General features: G+C 49.5%; 1 protein-coding gene across 3 annotated transcripts in view; it reads left to right on the top strand.

Moving 5' to 3' along the window:
* The first annotated feature begins 19,188 nt into the window (after positions 1-19,188).
* The window catches only part of LOC119159633 (sodium-coupled monocarboxylate transporter 1), a 76,070-nt gene continuing 74,423 nt past the window's right edge, over positions 19,189-20,835 (top strand). Inside the window, exons 1-2 of one of the 3 annotated variants that reach the window (XM_075891416.1) lie at positions 19,192-19,720; positions 20,407-20,605. In XM_075891416.1, the coding sequence (XP_075747531.1) occupies positions 20,510-20,605 (96 nt within the window). In that variant the 5' untranslated portion in view covers positions 19,192-19,720; positions 20,407-20,509. Of the gene's footprint in view, positions 20,606-20,835 lie in introns of all 3 variants that reach the window. The other 2 variants (XM_037412448.2, XM_037412449.2) reach the window with 2 other exon arrangements.

Here is a 20,835-nt window from a genome sequence, read left to right as displayed (position 1 = left end):
GTGCTGAAAAGAAGCGCCTCACATTGCAGGCCAATTAATGGGAGAGAGGTGGCGAAATGAGGTCGGTGGGTGGCACGTCCTCCGGGCAAGCCCAGAGGATGGTTGAGCGATGTGATGACTCCACACAGACGACAGCACCAGGCGATAATGCCCGGTGGATGTAGGAGTACACAAGGGGACACGGAAAGGTGCGGGTCTGCAGACGGTGCCGGGCGATCTGGGACCTCTGAGGAAGGCTACCGTGAGGGGTGGGTAGGCATACCGTTCAAGGCGATTGTGTTGTGTGATGTCATCGTAGGTGACCAGAAGTTCCGGCACCAGGGCGTCCGACTCAGAGAAGCCCGCCACTCGGTTGACGAGCGTGTTGGTGAGATGACTCGTTGCCGGAGCGACCCAAGTGAGTGGGGACCCAGACCAGTTCTATATGTGGCTTGGTTCGTCCCGCATCAAGAGCAGGCGAAGGAGCCGCAATGTGGTAGGCGAAACAAGGCCTCGGGCGAAGTTCGAGATGGCCGGCTTAGAATCGCTCCGAGGAACGTACTGTCGTGACCGCGGTTCGTTTCGCGCCGTGCGCGATGGAACCAGAGGTCGTAGGCTCCACTCCCGGTGGCGGAAACTTTCTTGTTAGTCTTTTTTTTTTTGCCACCTGTCAGGGTATATTTCGCAACGTCATATCCGCGACTGAAATACTTGAGTGGGGCCATGGAGTACCCGGCATTAAACACTTTCGTGTTAAAAGTGAAATTCATGTGATAGGAAAGCAATAGGAATTCGCCCCATAAAAGAAAATGGTTAAAATTCTGGCGTCTCTGTGTCATATAACCATTACGAAACGCCACCTCTTGAATGGTCAACAACTATACTAATGGTGAAAACTACAAGTAGGTTAAAGTTTTGCACTTGTTCTGCAGAAATAATTTATTTATTTTTTTCTGGCCTTAGCCGTGATTGACACACTTCTTGAAGACTTCTTAGTTGAGTAGCAACGCTTTCTGTGTTACAGCACAGCGTGTGTATAGCTGAATATTTTAAAAGAATAATGCATGGCTCCCTGAGATAGTACTCAGACTGTACTATATGGTATGTTTATCGCATTCTGTCATTCATATATACCTGGTTTTACATTTACGCATGCCATTGGGACATCGCACATGTCTTTGAAAAATCGCCCACAATGATGTTCATGATTCTGTCATATATATGAACGATAAATTAAAGGATCTACAAAGAAAAACTCCTCAGCCTTCATTTGACGCTTAACCTTTGACGTTCACTTTAGATTTTCGATTACATGTTTTATTTTTATAGATTAATCACACCTGAACTTGTTGGTAATGAAGATGGAGCACAAACTCACGATTGTGAACGTGTGTGGATGGCAACCAACAAATCAGCAGCTAGGCTCGTAAGTGAATTAACACAACGCATCTACCAATGTTTGATCCAAGCCCATTAGCTGACATGCAGGTGCGCCCTTTAGAAAGGGCGTGCGTAATGCTGCAGTGTGATTTCGTAGAAGTTGACTCAGCTCTTATGAATTCGAGATCAGCGGACGTCTACGCATCGGCCCTCCGCCTTCTGCTATACTTCTTGCTGGTTTGCCAAGTTCAATCTTCCCTAATTTTATCACCAATGTTTCCGCTAAGTTTGGGAAAACACCCGGATGCCAATTCCGGCCCGGGCCACCCCACTTTTCTCCCTTTCCAACCAATGTTTCGCCTTCACTCGCTAAGCCTCGAGTAGGCTTAACACGATTACAGACTCCTGCGCCGGCGCGTCCCGCCGCTGCGCCGTCATCATGGCCGAAGCCATGGTGAATGGAGAAACGATCACTGAAGAGGAAGCCAGCGAGCCTGGCTGGATCGATGCTATCCGACGTCGAGCAAAGTCTTCAACTAGTATACCACCGGCAAGCCAGCCGGCGTCCGTATTGGCGCCCTGCGAACCGGAGCTGTGACGAGGGTTGCAGCCGCCAGCCGCCTCCCCCCGCTCCCAACGGATCACCACCGTGTCATCGTCCGCCCCGGAGGTGACCTGGATGTACAGGTGCGATCAAAAGTGTGCAGACCATGGGATCGCGTGGCAGAATGCATCGACGCGCCAGCTAGCGACGAGACACGACGAGGCACCTGCTGCAGGGTGCATGCGCATACCGTCTTATCACTTGGCTTCTCATGTCGCTCTGCTAGGTGCCGACCAGTGCGGACGCGCGAAGATCGGCTCCTGCTTTCAAGAATGCTTTCCTGTGGTATTCACGAATTTGTCGCCGAGTTTTTACTCTCATCGTGTGCCTAAGTTCTCAAGAAATCAGCAGATACCACCTTTGTGCCGGTGAGTGGACTTTTAAACCGTTTTTGGGACATTTTTACACGGCAACGCCACCGGGGGATTTAGGCCTAACCAAGGAGGCGATTGTCGCCGATGCGCCGGCCCGGCGCCAACGCGACTCAACGCTCTGCGCGTTCCAGTATCTGCAACTGAGAATGGAATACCAAGTAGATGGAGAGGACATCTCTCCAGAGGATTGCACGGAAAAAATGGGTTGGAAGGAAGCCGAAACGAGACGCTCAAGGAATAAGCAAGCCGCGGTTAGCGTTCCTGCTGCCAAGGGTTCGACCGAGGCCGGCGTTGCGGGAGACGCTCGAGCCAGTCGTAGTAGGTATGACACCAAGCATACAATCGTGCGAGCTGGACGCATGCCGCCACTACCTAAGGACTTCAGCAAAATTGTGCTACGACCACGTGGAGGATTAAATATCTCGAGAATTGGCACTGGAGCCGTGGCAGACGCGATAGTACTGGCGGCCGGCGTCAAAGAGGAAGAGGCCATGCAGGACATCATCTGCTCCAACTTGCAGCAGAACATTATGGTGGCAAGCACTCCGGACCAAGACAGAGCTTCAAGATACCTCAAGGTCAAGCAAATTGACATTGGAGGCAAAGTTTTTGAGGTTAGCGCGTACGCCGCGGCACCCCACGACACTTGTAAAGGAGTGATTCGCGGGATCCCCGTAAGCGATACTCAGGACATTTTGACCCGAAAGATTGTGAACGCGAACAACCCGCTCGCGCTGCAGGCGAAGAGAATCAAGGACACCGGGACAATCATCATAGCGTTCGAAGGACACAAGGTGCCCAGATTCGTGAGATATGGACCTTCACTTTTGCAGTGCTCCCTTTACCGCAAGAACATCGATATTTGTTACGTCTGTGGAAAGCTGGGACATCGGTCTGACGTCTGTCCGAACCCAGCTGAAACAATCTGCAGAGGCTGCGAGATCAAGAACCCAGATAGCCTGCACCAGTGCAATCCAAGATGCAGGCTGTGCGACGGTCACCATCCCACGGCAGACAAGGAGTGCAAGAACAGGTTCTTAGTGCCATACGTCGTCAGACGCAGACGTTGGGAAAGATCGCGAGCAGCCGCAGAAGCCCGGGACGCATCAATCACATCGAGTCCAGACATCAATGACAAGCAGCTTATTCCAGCCTACGGGACCCAGAGCATCCCGACTACACAAGAACAGGACAGGCGGCCCCACTCCAGGGGGAGGTCGCGTTCCCGAAGAGGTTCTAGACCCAAGGCCCGCTCCCAATCACGGGGGCGCTCGAGTTCTCAAGGTCACCATCAGGGTCGGGATCAGCCTGGGCGGCACCCGAATGGCCAGCTGCCTGGCGTTCAGTTCGAGATCACGGCTTCACACCCGGGGAGGACGCCTGCAGTTACTTCGAAAGGCAGCTGGGCTGAGCGAGTGCGCAACGGCGGGGCAGAGGTGATGACAGGTAAGCTGCCAGAGCATGATAGAATTGCACAGCTAGAGCAAGAAAACGCGAGACTTACAAAATCGAATGAGAGGCTATCAGCTGAGTTAAAGGAAATAAAAATTCTTCTAACTAAGCTAACCAGCGCGCAATCTTCACAGCCAATGCCTCAGCCAGTTGATGTCCCTGTGGCTGAAAACGTGGGGGACTCGAGAACCGCGAAAAAGAGGGCAGTCATGGCAGAACACGTGGAAGCCAACCAAACGACCATGTCAGATATGAAAGAGGTGTTTGACACGCTCAGCAAAGTAGTAGCCAATCTTAGCGAGCAAATGGGTAGGCTACAATCAAGCGTGGCGGCACTGGAAGAGCATATGACTTTGCGCATTACAAAGCTCGAAGCAGATCTGCACAACACAGCAAGGCCTCCTCATGCACCAAGCTCACCCCTTCGGCCACCAATACTAGTGGTACCAAACCTGTCGACAGGTGCAGCATCAGGCGCTGGCCGCCCATGTAATAACCATGATGGCAGCGCTACGTGAAGCATTTCGTATCTGGCAATGGAACTGTAGAGGTTACCTTAAAAAGAAGGCAACCCTGCAGCAGTATATCAGGAGCAGCGAAGAAAAGCCTCATATTATATTATTACAAGAGACCCTTTCACCGCAAGCAACGTTGCCTGGATTCCGGCCTGTAATAGGGGATACTGAAGGGAGGGGAGTCTGCACCTTCGTATGCAACAAACTAACGCACGTAACCCACGACCTCAAGATAGAAGCAGGCCGGTTGGAACACGTCTTGGTAGAGATCGTGCTGGGTACCAGCAACCGTCAGAGCATTTTCATTCTGAATATATACAGCAGTCCAAAGGAACAAAAGCAAGGGTTCAAGACGGTTCTAAAGAAAGCTGTTAATATCGCCGGGGAATGTCCACTCGTCATAGCAGGTGATTTCAACGCCCCTCATCATACATGGGGTTACAAGTACAACACTGGGAAAGGAAATCGACTTTGGCAAAGTGCCAGTGAACTTGATCTCACCCTAATCACAGACCCCAGCCTACCAACAAGGCTTGGTACATCTTGCTGCAGGGATTCCACCCCGGACCTTACATTTGTAAGGAACATCAAGAAGGCCCAGTGGATGAACCTTGCTGTAGACCTAGGGAGTGACCACTGCATTCTTGCCACTACCTTCTCCGTGGAGCGTAAAAAGCAGAGAGAATTTCACTTCACAGACTGGGATAAGTTCAGGAAGATAAGGATGGAAAGGGAACAAGATGGCCACAGACAAGGCTTGGAGCAGTGGGTCAAACAGATTAAATATGACATCAAATCCGTCTCCTCCACCATTACCACAGATTTTCCGGTTGAAAGAATGGATAGCCGGCTCGCTCATCTTCTTGAGGCAAAGCAAGCACTACTGAACCGTTGGAAGGGTCAGCGCCTGAACCGAAGACTGAGGAAGAAGATAGCTGAGGTAAACAGATCAGTCGAGGAACATTGTCGCGCACTATCGAGGCAGCAATGGGACGAAATCTGCAACTCCGTCGATGGTCAGATGCGCAATGGCAAGACATGGAATATGTTAAAGCATCTCCTCAACGAAAACACCACCAAAACAAATCAAAAGCATGTTATCGCTCGAATTTTGCATAAAGAGATAGGGCGCACTACAGAACAGCAAGTTGTCCAGCAGCTCGTGCATAAGTACCTCCCAATCAAAAGAGGATTGGCACCACCAAGTAGACAGTACCAGGGCACGCCAAATCCAGGTCTTGAGGGCGACTTTAACATCGAGGAGATCAGAAGAGCCTTGCATGATCTCAACGGCAGGTCGGCCCCTGGCCCGGACGGTATATCAAACAAGGCCCTGCGTAACCTTGATGACGATTCAATTGAAACCCTGAGGGATATGATCAATTCAGCATGGAAAGAAGGCAGGGTGCCAGAGCAGTGGAAGCTGGCCAGCACGATCCTTATTCCTAAGCCAAGAAAGCCCCCTAATTTGGACAACATGAGGCCAATATCCTTGACATCATGTATCGGCAAGGTCGCAGAACATGCCATACTGCACAGGATAAACAAGTACTTGGAAGATAACAACATATATACACACAATATGGTTGGATTCAGGGCAGGGCTATCCACACAAGATGCATTGAAGCTTATCAAACACCAGGTCATTGACAATGAAACCAGAGACGTGAGAGCCATTCTGTGCCTAGATCTAGAAAAAGCGTTTGACAACATCCACCACTCATTCATACTCGAAGCAATTTCCAAGCTTGGTCTAGGGAAAGCCTTCTATGACTACGTATGGTCCTTTCTTACAGATCGGAAAGCCGTGATGAAGATTGCAGATATCGAGACCGCAGCAATCGAACTAGAAGCAAGGGGCACGCCACAAGGGGCAGTGATTTCACCAATGCTGTTCAACATTGCCATGATTGGACTGTCAAAGAAATTATCGAGCATTGAAGGATTGAAGCACAGCATCTACGCAGATGACATTACCATCTGGTGCACAGGTGGAAGCGAGGGGCAGATTGAGAGCGCTCTGCAAGAGGCGATTGACACCGTAGAAGACTACCTTCGCCCTTCCGGGCTCAAGTGCTCCTCGAGTAAGTCAGAACTTTTGCTTTATCGGACTGCACGCCGGGGACCGAAGCCCAGGGGATGGAAGCCGTTAAACCAGATAGACATCCATCTCCGTACAAATCAAGGGGATGCCATCCAGAGGGTCGACTCCATCAAAGTCCTGGAAATGCTGATAGAGTCTACCGGCGCCAACAGCAAATCTATAGCCAAGTTAACTCGGAAAACAGACAGTGCGGTGCACCTTATACGCAGAGTGGCCAACAAAAGAAATGGGATCAAGGAAGACAACCTCATCAGGTTGATGCATGCGTTTGTTCTAAGTCACTTCACATACGAGGCAGCAATGCACAACTGGTCAAGAGCAGAGTCCGAGACACTGAATGTGCTCCTCAGGAAAGTTATCAAGAAGGTCCTGGGTCTACCCATACATACCAGCACTGAGCGTCTGCTTGAGCTTGGCATACACAACACGCTCGAAGAAATAGCAGAAGCCCAAGAGAGAGCACAGTTTGCAAGGTTATCTACTACAAGGTCGGGGAGAATGATCCTGCAGGAGCTGGGCCAACACCCAATAGCAATCAGACGCAATTACAATGATATCCCTGACAACATCAGGGAGACTATCACGGTATCTCCTATACCGAGAAACATGCATCCAGAACACAACGTCGGTAGAAGAGTAGCGAGGGCCAGGACTATACTTCGTCAAGTCTCAAACGAGGAACGAGGGGTCGTATTTGTTGACGCGGCTTCCTACGCCAATGGGAAAGCGTTTGTGGCAGTGGTAGTCGATGGGGCTGGCCATGTCGTCAACTCAGCGACGGTCAGGACGAAAGACCCAATCATTGCGGAACAAGTGGCCATCGCCTTAGCACTCAAGATGGATAACATTGAAGTCGTCTACAGTGATTCCATGGCAGCACTACGGGCGTTCGCCAAGGGGACGGTCTGTGAACAAACGCTGAAAATACTGCAAGGCAAGAACATAACACATCATCTTCTGAGTTGGTTCCCAGCTCACCTTGGACAAATCAACGATTCCCCTCCCAATCTCAACGAAGCAGCACACGAGGCGGCGCGAGAACTCTCCAACCGCGCCTCCCCGGGGATGCGTTCTACCAGTGAAGGGGATAACCGGGAAATTCTTACAACATATAACGAGCTCACTAAACATTTCTACCTGTCTAGAAGGATTTTCCCTCCACCTCACAAAAATCTAACCCGGCCCCAAGCACTTACATTAAGGCTTTTGCAAACGCGGATGTACCCTACTTTGAAAATGTTACACATCATGTACCCTGACCTATACCCAAGTAATCTTTGTCCACATTGTGGGGAAATAGCTTCATTAGAACACATGCTCTGGCAGTGCACCAAATTCGCTCATTTATCGCACATCACCTCTGCCAGATGGGAGGCGGCAATCCGCAGCTCGTCCTTGGCAGATCAGCTCTGGGCTGTCCACCAAGCCCGCGAGGCGGCTGAGGAGCTTGGCATCTCAGTCCCCACGTGGGAGCTGCCCGCAACACAGTGATCTGTGTTTTGGAGGACCAAATAAAAGTTTATCCAATCCAATCCAATCATGTCGCTCTGTTGGACACGGTTACTGCGCGCGTAGCCAAAACAACTGGGTGCCGCTTTCATTGCTCCATCGAGTCTGCGCCGTTCTTTTACGAAGCGGCTGCGACGGGGCCAGTTTAAGCACCGGCTAGCGTTGTTATTGACACCGGTTGATTAGAATAAGCAAGCGTAGCTAGCATCGAATAACCTTACGAAGCCAAACGCACAAAATTAAATTTTCTCAGGCCAGCTTGCCTTTCTCGGGCTAATCTAAGTTGCACCTAAATGAGCTTAGTTAAGTCAAAGTTAATGTAGCCGAAATTAATCAAATGTAGTTGAGCACCTTATGATCTAAATAAGTCAGGCGTTAGTAGGTTTAGTTTAGCCGCAGCCTAGCTTGGTGTTTTCATGCTAAGAGAATTTAGGGTTGAATGAGCCCAGATGAGTCGAAATTAGCATAGCCAAATCTAATTAGGCAAAGTTGATCATGCTCATCTTTAACCTAGTCGTGCAAAATTAACCGATAAAAGTCAAACCTTATCGCGGTCAATTATTCTATGTCGACAGCCCTATGAGTTCAAAGAAGTCAAGGCCAGGAAGATACTAATTATCTTTACTGACTCCCACTAAATGAGATAGTTTATGTCTAATTTGCTAATTATGAATACTAAATATGACTGAATATTAGTCTGAAGTCGAACTAAAGTACCTTCTATACTGGAATTTCGCGTGACATAACTAGACTAAGTATGTATAACTAAGCTAATTAGGCAAACACCACAATAACTATAAAAATTCTGATTAAGCTTGGTTAATCGATTGATTTGATTTGTGGGGTTTAACGTCCCAAAACCAACATATGATTATGAGAGACGCCGTAGTGGAGGGCTCCGGAAATTTTGACTACCTGAGGTTCTTTAACGTGCACCCAAATCTGAGTACACGGGCCTACAACATTTCCGCCTCCATCGGAAATGCAGCCGCCACAGCCGGGATTTGATCCCGCGACCTGCGGGTGAGCAGCCGAATACCTTAGCCACTAGACCACCGTGGCGGGGCAAGCTTGGTTAATCATAGCATCATCAAACCAAGCGGATTATATTGAGCTTTAATTAGACAAAATCTTATTAAAACGCAAATAATTAACGTAATTGAGTCGAATTCTCATGAGCTCAGAGAATCCAAGCTCGGCAAAATGCTGATTACTCCTGACCAAGTCAAGTCTTATTTACTTAAATATAAATCTAATTTGCCTTAACAATATTTATAAATAATACTGAATAATGTGCGTGACATCGACGCCCATCTAAAGTACTCTAGTTTAATGTCGCACAATTATGTAAATCTGCCTCGATCCACCTAATATAGACATCTGTTGCTGCATAGGACGCTTTTGAGAGTAAAGGTGTTTAATGCAGTGTGATTACTCACGTTTTGTTATTTCGGCTACATCAACTTTCACTTAACTCATTTAAGTGCAACTTGGATTAGCCCGACAAATGCAAGCTGGCCTGACAAAATTCAATTTTGTTCGTTTGGCTCTGTCACGTTCTGCGATGCTCGCTATGCTTGCTTATGCTAATCAACCAGTGTCAATAACAACGCGAGCTGGCGCTTGAACCGGCCCAGTCGCAGCCGCTACGTAAAAGAACGGCGCAGATTCGAATGGAGCAAAGAAAGCGACACCCATGCAGTTGTCGTTTTGGCTACGCGTGCAGTAACCGTGTCCGACAGAGCGACATGAGAAGCCAAGTGATAAGACGGGATGCGCATGCGCCCTGCAGCAGGTGTCTCGTCGTGTATCGTCACTAGCTGGCGCGTCGATGCATTCTGCCACGCGATCCCGTGGTCTGCACACTTTTGATCGCACCAGCTTAAGTTCTTGCAAGCTCTACTACTCGCTGCACGACTCCCGTAAACAGCAGCAGAGGAAGATATCGTTTGCAGTAATGACACGCAGAATATCTTTGTGATCAGCACGCCAAACCTTCAAGCGGCCGAAGCGTACGCCAAAGTACAAGAAATTGTTCTCACGGTAGTGAGCACATCCAGTATCCCCTTACGTAGTGGCCGAGGCGCAGTCCGAGGGGTCGACGCTGACCTTTCAGACTCAGAGCTACAACGCCTGTTGGTCTCATGACACAACCCCACGTTAATGAGAATATGACGAATCAAGGATACAACCACCATCATTCTTCTCTTCGATGGACTTGAAGTCCCCAACTCACAATCGACAAGACGTCTGCCCTACCCTATCTGAGAAAGTCTGTGAACACTGTGGTATCAAACCCACCGGATCCGCCCATAAGTGTGTGACACCCAAGTGCGCGTTGTGCGGCCAGGCCCACATAACGGGCGACCGCACATGCCCAAATCGCTATGAAGTCCCTTACGTCGTTCGACGTCAACGCTGTCACAGACACCGGCGTAACAACAACCAACAGACCCAAGGAGGCTCGGCCACGCAACAGCCGACGCCCAAGCAACCAGCCCCGACTTTACCGACGAAGCACCTGCCTACCACCACCAAGAACCCGACTGCAACGCCTACTTGGGCCGATCGAGTCATCGGTAAAGGTGAGACTCGCGGTTACGCGCCAACGTTACTAGATACTTTTTTCAGTTTGCAAACTGCGGCGCCGCGAGTGTCACCCTTCCCTGTACCGGTCAAAAAGCCGCAAGCGCGCCCCCTCTCGGCGGTGCCCGGACCCACGCCGGCGGAGTTACTGCAGTTGTGTTCTTATGCCGGGTGCTGCTTTGTTGCTTTCAAGTGTGCTTCGTAGTCATCGCTGTCACTGAGTCTCAGCAAGATTTATTTCGACGTAACTCGCGTAGTGTGTGCTCTGGCTGCAACTTACTACGGTAGCGATCAACGTGGTGCCCGGCGTGGCACCGACGCTGTCAGCGTTGGCGTGATCTGCATGGTGCCGGGTGTTTTTTAATGTCTTCAACTCAGTCATCGCTTTCACATGACACATGTGAGCTACACAGCTCACATGTGTCATGTGACGGTTCTTGAATGTGAGAAAACATGCCTCGCTGCTTTGTGACTGGTTGCCGAAGTGGGTACGATTCGACGAAATACGCGGCCGAAAAGAGACATTTTTTTCAAGCCTCCCGCTGAAAATTCATAGAGGAAAAGCTGCTAAAGATCACTTGTGAAACGTCCAGAGAACCTGAAGAGCAGGATGGCTTTGGAAATTTTAACCACCTGGGGTTTCTCTAACGTGCACCTGAATCGAAGTGCATAGCCCTCTAGCATTTAGACTTAATGCTGTGGCCCACTGTCAATGGTTTTTTTTTTACATAGGCAATCGAATTTTAAAGAACAGGAACGCAAAAGAGCTGTATGAACAGAAGTCCCGCAAGATTCGGGCATCGCGCTCACGTCTCTGCCGTGTGGCATCGCCTTAGCGGCTCAACTGGTGATTTACTTGCACACTCGTAATAACCTTCGCTCACCCTCTCGGGAAATAACTCCCATTACACAAAATTAACCGCGTAAATTCCGTTTAACATTGCGCGAAGGCTCCGTTACGATGCGGCGACCGGTCAAATGGCGTCGGAAGCGCCACCTAGAGAGCGGGAAACGAAGGGGGCCGCGTTTCGCCGCCGCATCCCGGCGGAGTTTGCAAACTGAGGTAATCTAGTAACGTTGGTTACGCGCGGTCGGGTAACTTTCCACAGCATGAAAATTATGAGATTCGTAAGCTCAAACGCGAGCTAGCGTTGCTGCGCAAAGGAAACGAAACATTCAAAGCACTCATTAGAACACGCAGCAGCCGAGTGAACGTGCTGTCGAGACGCTGACGCCCACAGCTCCAACCATTGAACCAGCTTCCACCAACTCGTCAAACGCTAATCGCGCTGCGAAGCGTCGTGCGGCCGAGGACCCCCCCGGACGAGCCCGTTACTATGTCTAATTTCATGGAGGCACTTGCCCGCCTCCGCGCAGACATTGCAGCAGACCACGCTGCCGATATGACTCCAGCTCACCGAACTTCACGCGTGGTTACAAATACGAGAAGAACAGCACGCGGTGGTCCGTGCGACAACCTGTATGCAGCAATCATGGCTAACACACGCAATCTTGTAATTTGGCAGTGGAATCGCTTTAGCTTTCCCAAGCGTAAGGCAGCTTCGCAACAATTCATTTAATCTAGTGCCAATCGGCCTGCCGTAATTCTATTACTAGAAACGCTAACCACCGAGCCCGGTTTGCGTACCTATCGCACCGAAGCGTACCATGGAGTGGGGACGCGATGGATAGCGACGCTCATCTCCAAAAAGTATGCATATGTTTGCCATAAGGTCCGCCCCGATCTCAAAGATGAACACATATGATAGAGTTAATTCCAAACTCAATGCTTAAAAGTCAGTCTTTATTCTCAACGTATATAGTATACCCAAAAACAAGCAAACTACATTTCAGGTCCTCTTTCAGCGAGCGAGCAGAATTTCAGGAGACCATATGTTGATAATCGCGGGAGATTTCAATGCCACGCATCCCGAATTTGTATACCCAGGCTCTTCCCGTAAGGGCAATGCCCTGGTGGCGCAAATGCACACACATTTACTCGCGCTCTTAACCGATACCACTTCCGCTACACGGGTAGGTAACTCGGTTACGCGTGATAGCACCCCGGACCTCACAATGGTTAGGCACGCGGGACAACCCACGTGGACTAACCTGGCTGAGAATCTGGAGAGTGACCATTATATTATACAGACGATCGTAAAATTATCTACAAACAAACTGCGGCAGTTTCGCATAACAGACTGGGATCGCTTTCGAGAGCTCAGGGAACGCGACGACACTCAGTACGAAACCCTATCAGAACTCTTTGCATAAATAAAAGAGGACGTTGCAAATTCGACTAAAGACGTTGAAACCAAACTGGAGGTCGCTTATGGCTATAGCCGGCTAGCTCACCTACTCGAAACTGAGAAATAACTGCACACGAAATGGCGCATGCAAAAGCTAAATCGTGACCTTCGTAAAAAGATAGCTAACCTTAATCGTCAAATCGAGAAACATTGCCCTAATGGGACGAAGTGTGTAACTCGGTTAATAGTCAAATGCGAAACGGGGTCAAATGGAACCTGTTGAAACACTTACGGGTTACAAACCGTCGAAAGCGTCTCAACAATGCACAATAGAAAGACTAATACACAAACTCAGTCTTGGGTAAGACCGGCACTCAAATCACCGACGAGCTAGCTACGCATTACCTATGTGCCGAGACCAGCTCCCCATTCGGTTACCCGTCTGCCCCGGATGATAGGGAGGAGGATCCGTTCGCATTCCCCTTCACTTGCGCCGAGATTCGGGCTGTCATCTCCGAAGTCAGCTGCCGCTCGGCCCCGGGCCCGGATGGCATAAAAAATAAGCTTCTCAAAAATTTTGCTGAGGAGGACATAAAAGTTCTCCCTGAGCACATAAACAGACTGTGAGAGACTGGCAACGTTCCGCCTGAATGGCGCAAGGCAACTGTCATACTTGTCCCTAAGCCGGGTAAACCGTTAGCGCTAGGCTCACTTCGTCCCATCTCCCTCACTTCCTGCGTGGGTAAGGTGGCCGAACACGCAATACTCAAGCGAGTCACGAAAGTCGTTGAGGAGCGTCAAACTCTACCGATCAACCAAATTGGCTTTCGTCCGTCCCTGTCCACGCAGGATGTAATGCTGATGCTCAACTACGAGCTCATGGTGCTCATGGTGCTCATGATGCTCAACTACGATCACCAGATACACATGAGTCATTCTAGCCCTCGACCTCGAGAAGGCATTCGACCGCGTCATGCACTCTCATGTCCTCGACTCGATTCACGAAGCAGGATTGATTTGATTGATTTGTGGGGTTTAACGTCCCAAAACCAGCATATGATTATGAGAGACGCCGTAGTGGAGGGCACCGAAAATTTCGACCACCTGAGGCTCTTTAACGTGCGCCCAAATCTGAGCACACGGGCCTACAACATTTCCGCCTCCATCGGAAATGCAGCTGCCGCAGCCTGGATTCAATCCCGCGACCTGCGGGTCAGCAGCTGAGTACCTTAGGCACTAGACCACCATGGCGGAGCCACGAAGCAGGATTAGGTACGCGTTTCTACAACTATGTTAGCTCGTTCCTGCGCGACAGGACGGCCACAATCCAACTAGCTCGAAGTTCAACCTGGTCCCGAGGGGCACACCCCAAGGGGCCTTGTTCTCTCCGTTCCTGTTCAACCTCTCCATGCGCGCTCTGTCGCAACAACTCTCACAGATCGACGGCACCAGTCACGTCTTCTACGCAGACTACATCACCGTTTTGTGTACGAGCGGCAGTGATGGCCATATCAAGGAGCGACTCCAAGACGCGGTAAACATGGTACAAACGTTCTTACGGCAGGCCGGTCTTTCGCTATCAGCAGAGAAATCAGAATTACTTCTATACCGCCCAAAATACAAGGCGCACAGAGACGCATACGCGGGGATCAACTTCCTGACGGCGGAAGCTACACCCATCCCCACGGTGGACCAAGTTCGCATATCTAGGCATGGTCATTCAGGCCAATGGCCAAAGTGACGTCAGTATTTCTCATATTTCCAAGAAGGTCGAAGCAATGGCTAAATTAATTAACAGAGTAGCTAACAGGCATGGAGGACTATCTGAGGAGAATCTCCGCAGACTGTTCCACGCTTTCCTCATTAGCCACATCAACTATGTGGCTACCGCGCACCTGTGGCAAAAAGGAGATATACGCCGTCTCGACGTTATCATCCACCGGTCCGTTAAACAGGTGCTCGGGTTACCGGGCAGCACCCGTACGGTGAAGCTCAACGAGCTAGACATTCATAACTCATTCAACGAAATTGTAGAAGCTCAAAAATTATCTCAAATTGTAAGGCTGCCTTCCACTGCAGCTGGGCGACGATTACTAGCCCACCTCGGTCTCACCTCCCGTATCCCAAGAATATCTGCGGCAGCTTCCCGAAGACCTGCACGCAAAATTTACAGTATGCCCGATACCCCGCAACATGCCTCCCACACATAACGTTGGGAGACGTCAGGCACGGGCGATAACGTGGCCTTCGTAGACGTAGCGCAGTACGGCTCTACGGACCACTTTGTCTCGGTGGTTACATCTTCATGTTCATCTGGCGTGCATGTGCGGTTTGGTGACGCAATATGCACATGTTTTTGTTAGTGGTGTGAGGTCAGTCGAAGTTAGATAACCCATGGGTTGGTTGTTGGGTTTGTCGAAACATATGAATTGGAGAAAAAGGAACGTGGCACACGTACAAAGTTTTCTAGCTACGCGAGAGCGTTAAGAAGCTCCTTCTGCAGAAATTCCGGCGTTAGCGTCAATGCATGCGTGGGCGTTGTTGGTTGTGAGGGAAAAATCGTAATCTTGCCCATGACCGAAAAGTGATAAGTAAAAAAATAAAACAAATAATAAAAATTTTGTGATTCGAGTGCGCATCAAACCAAGGCCGTTTGCATGGCAAGCAGTTGTTCTGCGATGCAGCCCCGTGTCTGCTTGGGAAACAAGGGAAAGCAACTTCATCTGCCTGAGAAATCCCTTCATGCTTTAGAGACATACGCGTCCCGTATACGGGCTTCACAACGTAACGTGTAATATTGCAGTAACATTGCGTGGTACAAGCGTACAATGGCTTCTGGCGTCAGAACATGCGATTATCACTATACGATTTCATGCTTTAGAGCCGGCCACCCGTACACAAAAGGCACACACGTTACTGCGCGTACTTTTGGTAGTGCACGTGCATAGTAAGTTCGAAAACATTTCCCGCGCCTGATAGCTCGCTGTTTAAAGCAGGCTACCGATTACACAGAATGCAGGCACACGCGAAAGCTTTACTGATGATACAAGTCACTGCCAACTTTATCAGTTACGTTTAGTGATCCACAATTCTCTATAGTATAACATAATACAATAAAAATCATGAATTAAGTGGTTGAAGTGTGGACTAGGAGCAGGATATCACCATCGTGTCGAACTATTAAAGGCGAGGCTTAGGGGTCCCCCTATTGTTGCTTTCACAATTTCGCTCTGGGTCAAGCTGAGCTCCTTTGTATGTTTATTTTTATATTTTTATTTTTTATGTTCTGACATGTGAAGAAAGCTGCTCTTCGCGTGCTGCGTAGCCGCCGATGTGGTAACAGTAAATTACTTTGGAAAACTGCGACGGCCTGTGCCGCACGTGGGGCTGGTGTACTCGGATCCGCAGCCAAGGACGCTTTTGAGCGGCAAATTAGCATTATAATGCCCCCGTCTTCGGCGACGTACAATAGCCAGTAAGGAGTTCGTGCCTGCGCCATGTTTTGAGCAGAACGGAAAACAAAGCTGTTTAGAAAAAAAAAAGGTCTACACGTGCTGTTCCACCCGCACGTGTAGGACATATTTTGTCCCGAGTCTCCGGTCAGCCACGTCACTGACCAGTGGTAATATTTCCGTTCTTGGTGGAAGGCTGCACCGACCGCAAACATATATATAGCGTGGCCCACTTCCTCAGGGGCCGCAAATGTCATTAGGGACGTGCTCCAATCCAAAAAAATTCACAGCATATCCACGGAGTGAATGATGACGAGTGGGCGGAAGCGTCCATTCTTTCGTCCGTTGGTCTGTCCGTCAACTATATGAAAACCGCTAACGCCCTCTAGTGATTTTATTTCCGAGGGCATATACACACAACGCCATCTATTCAGCAACACACAAACTAGAGGTGGCCACCTCCTCCTCCCGCTACTACTACAACTACTACAACAACTACTACTACTACTACTACTACTACTACTACTACTACTACTACAACTACTACTACTACAACAACTACTACTACTACTACTACTACTACTACTACTACTACTACTACTACTTCTACTACTACTACTACTACTACTACAGAGGAGGAGGAGGAGGAGGAGGAGGAGGAGGAGGAGACCCCCACCCTAAGGAGCTCGCCCCTAAAAGACTTCTGTCTACGCCCCCGGAAAATAGAGCAAAGAGTGTCACTAGAGGCTCGTGCGACTGATAACTGGTAAATATTCAGCCATCCTGAGCTTACGATTCGTCCTGCAGTGCCGTGCCCAACAATGTTCGTACCGGTTCACAGGGAGAGCCCTGAAGTTAAGTCACTCCTATAATACATGTACAACATAAATTTATCTGTTCTGCTCTTGACCAGTAGCACGATTGGGCATCTAAGCGGACGGGAACAATAGACGAACGAATGAAGGAACGTTGAGGAATAAAAAAGAAAACGAATGACAAGTCATCCATTCCGATGTAACGAAACATTTGTGTGTTCAGGATTCTTACTTTACAGTCGGGTGCCAGCTGAAGCGCCAAGAAAGAGGGGAAGTCGGTGCCATTTATGCCTTCCAAACATCAATATTTACAGGACGGGCCCATTTACCGACTGGCAACCTTTTCTGGCGCCCGTCCATGGCTCGCGCCAGCCGCTTGTGATGGACACTGGCTAATGTCAGTGAGCCAAGCGGTGGCACCATGTACAGTACTCACGGGTTGAAATAGGACACCTGGAACGCGTGGCCACCGGCACTGCTAGCGCAGCTCGTGGGTTCTCGTGGAACCAATGTGTTGCATTGTTGTATAGAGCGAGGGCGAGAACATGCGCATAGCAGCACTGCTGCTTCCGATGGCCAACGAGTGGGCCTGTATAGTTACCCAGGCGCCCACTACCAGTGTAGCGCTGCTACGCTAACGTGCGTTTGCATGCCGACAGAAATGGCTCGCGTTCTGAGCCTCCTCTGTGATGCAGCAGGCGTGCTCTGTAAGAAACACGATTCGGCTAAGCGATTGTGCCTTACATGCATTCGCAGACACCTGCACGAAAGCATAGTAAGTTGATTACGTGGTTTCTGTCATTGGCCACGGATACTCGTGCCAGCTTCTGTCATTCTTCGTCGGCGGCAGCCCACAGATTGTCGGAAAGACACTATCTCTAATACTCTTTCAATGTCGCACGAGGAAAGCCCTGTGGCTGCTTTTTTTTTTTTTCATCGCGACAGAAAGCTCGAAAGAAACAGACTGCACTTTTGTGCAGACGCTTACTTTCATCATGTCTGCGAACGCACGGAAAATGCAATCTCTCAGCCGAATCATATTTTTTACTTGCAGAGCCTATAGGTGCAGCATCAACGCAAGACGCTGAACGAGAGCGTCGTTTACTCGCACCGCAGTATAAGTAGTGTGCCCGGCGATCTATTTCTGTCGGCATGCGAAAGCGTGCTAGCCTATAGCGCTGCCCCGCTGGCAGTGTGCACTTAATGAATTAAATACCGACTCTTTAGTGACCGGAAGGAGTAGTCCTGCCTTGTAGGTGTTCTCCCTCTCACTCTATACTACAATGCAACACCATGGTTCCACGAGCACAGCTTCGCTATCTCTGCCGGCGGCCACGTGTTCCAAGTTTCCTATTTCAATCCGTGAGTATACTGTATGTACGTGCTACACACGTCCTACTCATACGGCTTTCAATCAATATGGTCAGTTGCAGTTTTGTCACTTTAATTAGTCGCCCATAACGGGGTATTGTTTGCATTGCACTTCGGGCATGTCCAAGTAATGGTGTTTCGGTAGCGGCGGTAACGAACGAATGTGGCCGGCACCAAAATGTACGACGCGTATTCGTCGTGGTCGTGACACCTGCCGCTCAAGCTGGATACCAGAAGCTATAAAAACAGAGTTGGGATTTGAAGCAGCATCAATGCGGCCTTAGGTATTTGCCGACGTAAAGTTATCTATGCTACTACGTTAATACAGTATATATTTTGTTGAAGGTGCTTTGTCAATCAGCACGTAAAACATGTGACCACTTTCATCCATGTGTTCAGTAAAAACATACGCATACGCCATAGATCGATGGAGTTGAACTTCAATAAACCGTGCTTGATATACACGCCAGTCAAAGGCCTATCTCTATCGTAGGAATGCAGTGCACGGCTATCCGCAGAAATGTCGACGGAAAAGTGCGAGGGCAGCCGTTCGACCGTCACCAGAATGCCATACCTTCCTGAATACACGGACGTGTGTTAGACGAACCCGGACGACATTCCGCCCTTCGTTTGGCATTCCTAGAGCAGATGCGAGGGGGTGAGTGATTTCCAAATGTCACATATTGTACGTGGAGTCCTGTTGCTTGCCGAGTGTTTTTAATTAGACGCAGAAAACGAGCCGCTGACGCGTTTGCCGATTTAACGGTGAACTTTACTTTTATCGTTTCTCGTCGGAAGTGACCCCGAGTGCACCGAGTCAGCGGAAGCTTTCCCAGACGCCGCACTTCTTTTTATTCGCAGGCTTCGCATGACGCTTAAAGACAGCCGAAGTCTCCCTTTGCGCGTAGAGACGTTCGAGCCGCAAGTACACCACGTCACGCATAGGCTCCTATTTGACGTCTGGCTGCGTTTCGGAAACATGAAGATTATTAACCACTCACTGAGGTGAAATTCACTTGAGCTTAATGACTGCAATCTGAAGTTTCATAAATTGTTTAAAGGGGAAGCTTGACCTGCGAAGGTAAGAGAGGACGACTCGTTGACCTTGCGAAAGCACGTTCCAGGCAGAGTTTCACTCAGAGCGAACGAACGTCACGAAAATCGGACCAGCGACATTATCCTGAAAGCCACTGGACGAACGACATAGCCCCGCCTTCATAGCCTCTGACGTTGACTTGTCGGCAAACTGGTCTATTGGCGTCCGCGTCGAACCAAAGCAGGAAGAACTCGTATCTACCAGCAAAATCCGGCATCCAGGGGCAGGCTTTTGGTGAGTTGCCTACAATGCAGTTGTTAATCTGGGTCGACCTGGGATGCTAGCTAGTACGGTGAAGACCTTGCATTACCGTACCACACAAAATTTTCCATAAGAAGTGGTCACTACTGGGCCTGCTCGTTTAGGTACGAAGTTACTGCAGTTACATGCGCTTGCCAGGCCCTCCACTGTAAACTAATTCTCCAGCCGTCGTGCCGTGCTGGTGAGTTCTACAAGATTAGCCGTACATACGCATCGGCCAGTAAACTATTGCCTGGGCATATAACCACTTCGACGTCAGTGCTACCCATGTGCAGCTGGCGGGGATAAAACCTTGTTACGGTCATGCTGCGCTTTATACAGCTCTTGTCTGGTGACCTGGGAGTAGCTACGTAATGCAGCACATGACTCACGCCTCTACACTGTCTTAGGAGAGCGAACCAAGTCTGACAAAGTACTAACTTAGAGGAGCCACAGAACCAAAAAAAAGACATTTAAGAAAAAAAGCAGAACGTTCGAAGCGAGACAACAAGGGGCAACACCTATACGCGAGGAACCAACATGGCAGTGGCAGTGCATATTGCCGAGTACGTGGTGTTCGGCGTGCTCATGCTGTCCAACCTTCTGGTCGGCCTCTACTTCTCGTTCGGCCGTCGCTCTCGGGACGGTGGTACCAGCGAGGCGTTCTTGGGTGATCGCAGCCTGGGCACGCTGCCCCTGTCACTCTCCGTCCTCGCGTCCCTGGTCACTGCGGTCGGTGTGATCGGCATCACTGCACACTTCTACCGCTACGGGCTGCACCTGATGTGGGGCTCGGTCACCGTCTTCTGCCTGGTGCCGTTCATCGCTCGCGTTGTGGTGCCCGTCATCTACAGGCTCAGGGTCACTTCCGTCTTTGAGGTGAGCGAGCACTTCTTTATTGAGTATGTATGTATGTATGTATGTATGTATGTATGTATGTATGTATGTATGTATGTATGTATGTATGTATGTATGTATGTATGTATGTATGTATGTATGTGTGTGTGTATGTGTGTGTGTGTGTGTGTGTGTGTATGTATGTAATTGTGTATGTATGTATGTATGTATGTATGTATGTATGTATGTATGTATGTATGTATGTATGTATG

The sequence above is a fragment of the Rhipicephalus microplus genome, chromosome 1 (genome assembly GCF_043290135.1).
Source record: "Rhipicephalus microplus isolate Deutch F79 chromosome 1, USDA_Rmic, whole genome shotgun sequence".
In the NCBI taxonomy this organism is placed as follows: domain Eukaryota; kingdom Metazoa; phylum Arthropoda; class Arachnida; order Ixodida; family Ixodidae; genus Rhipicephalus; species Rhipicephalus microplus.
Note: the sequence above shows the minus strand (reverse complement) of the source record. Positions and strands in the feature narration are given on the sequence as shown.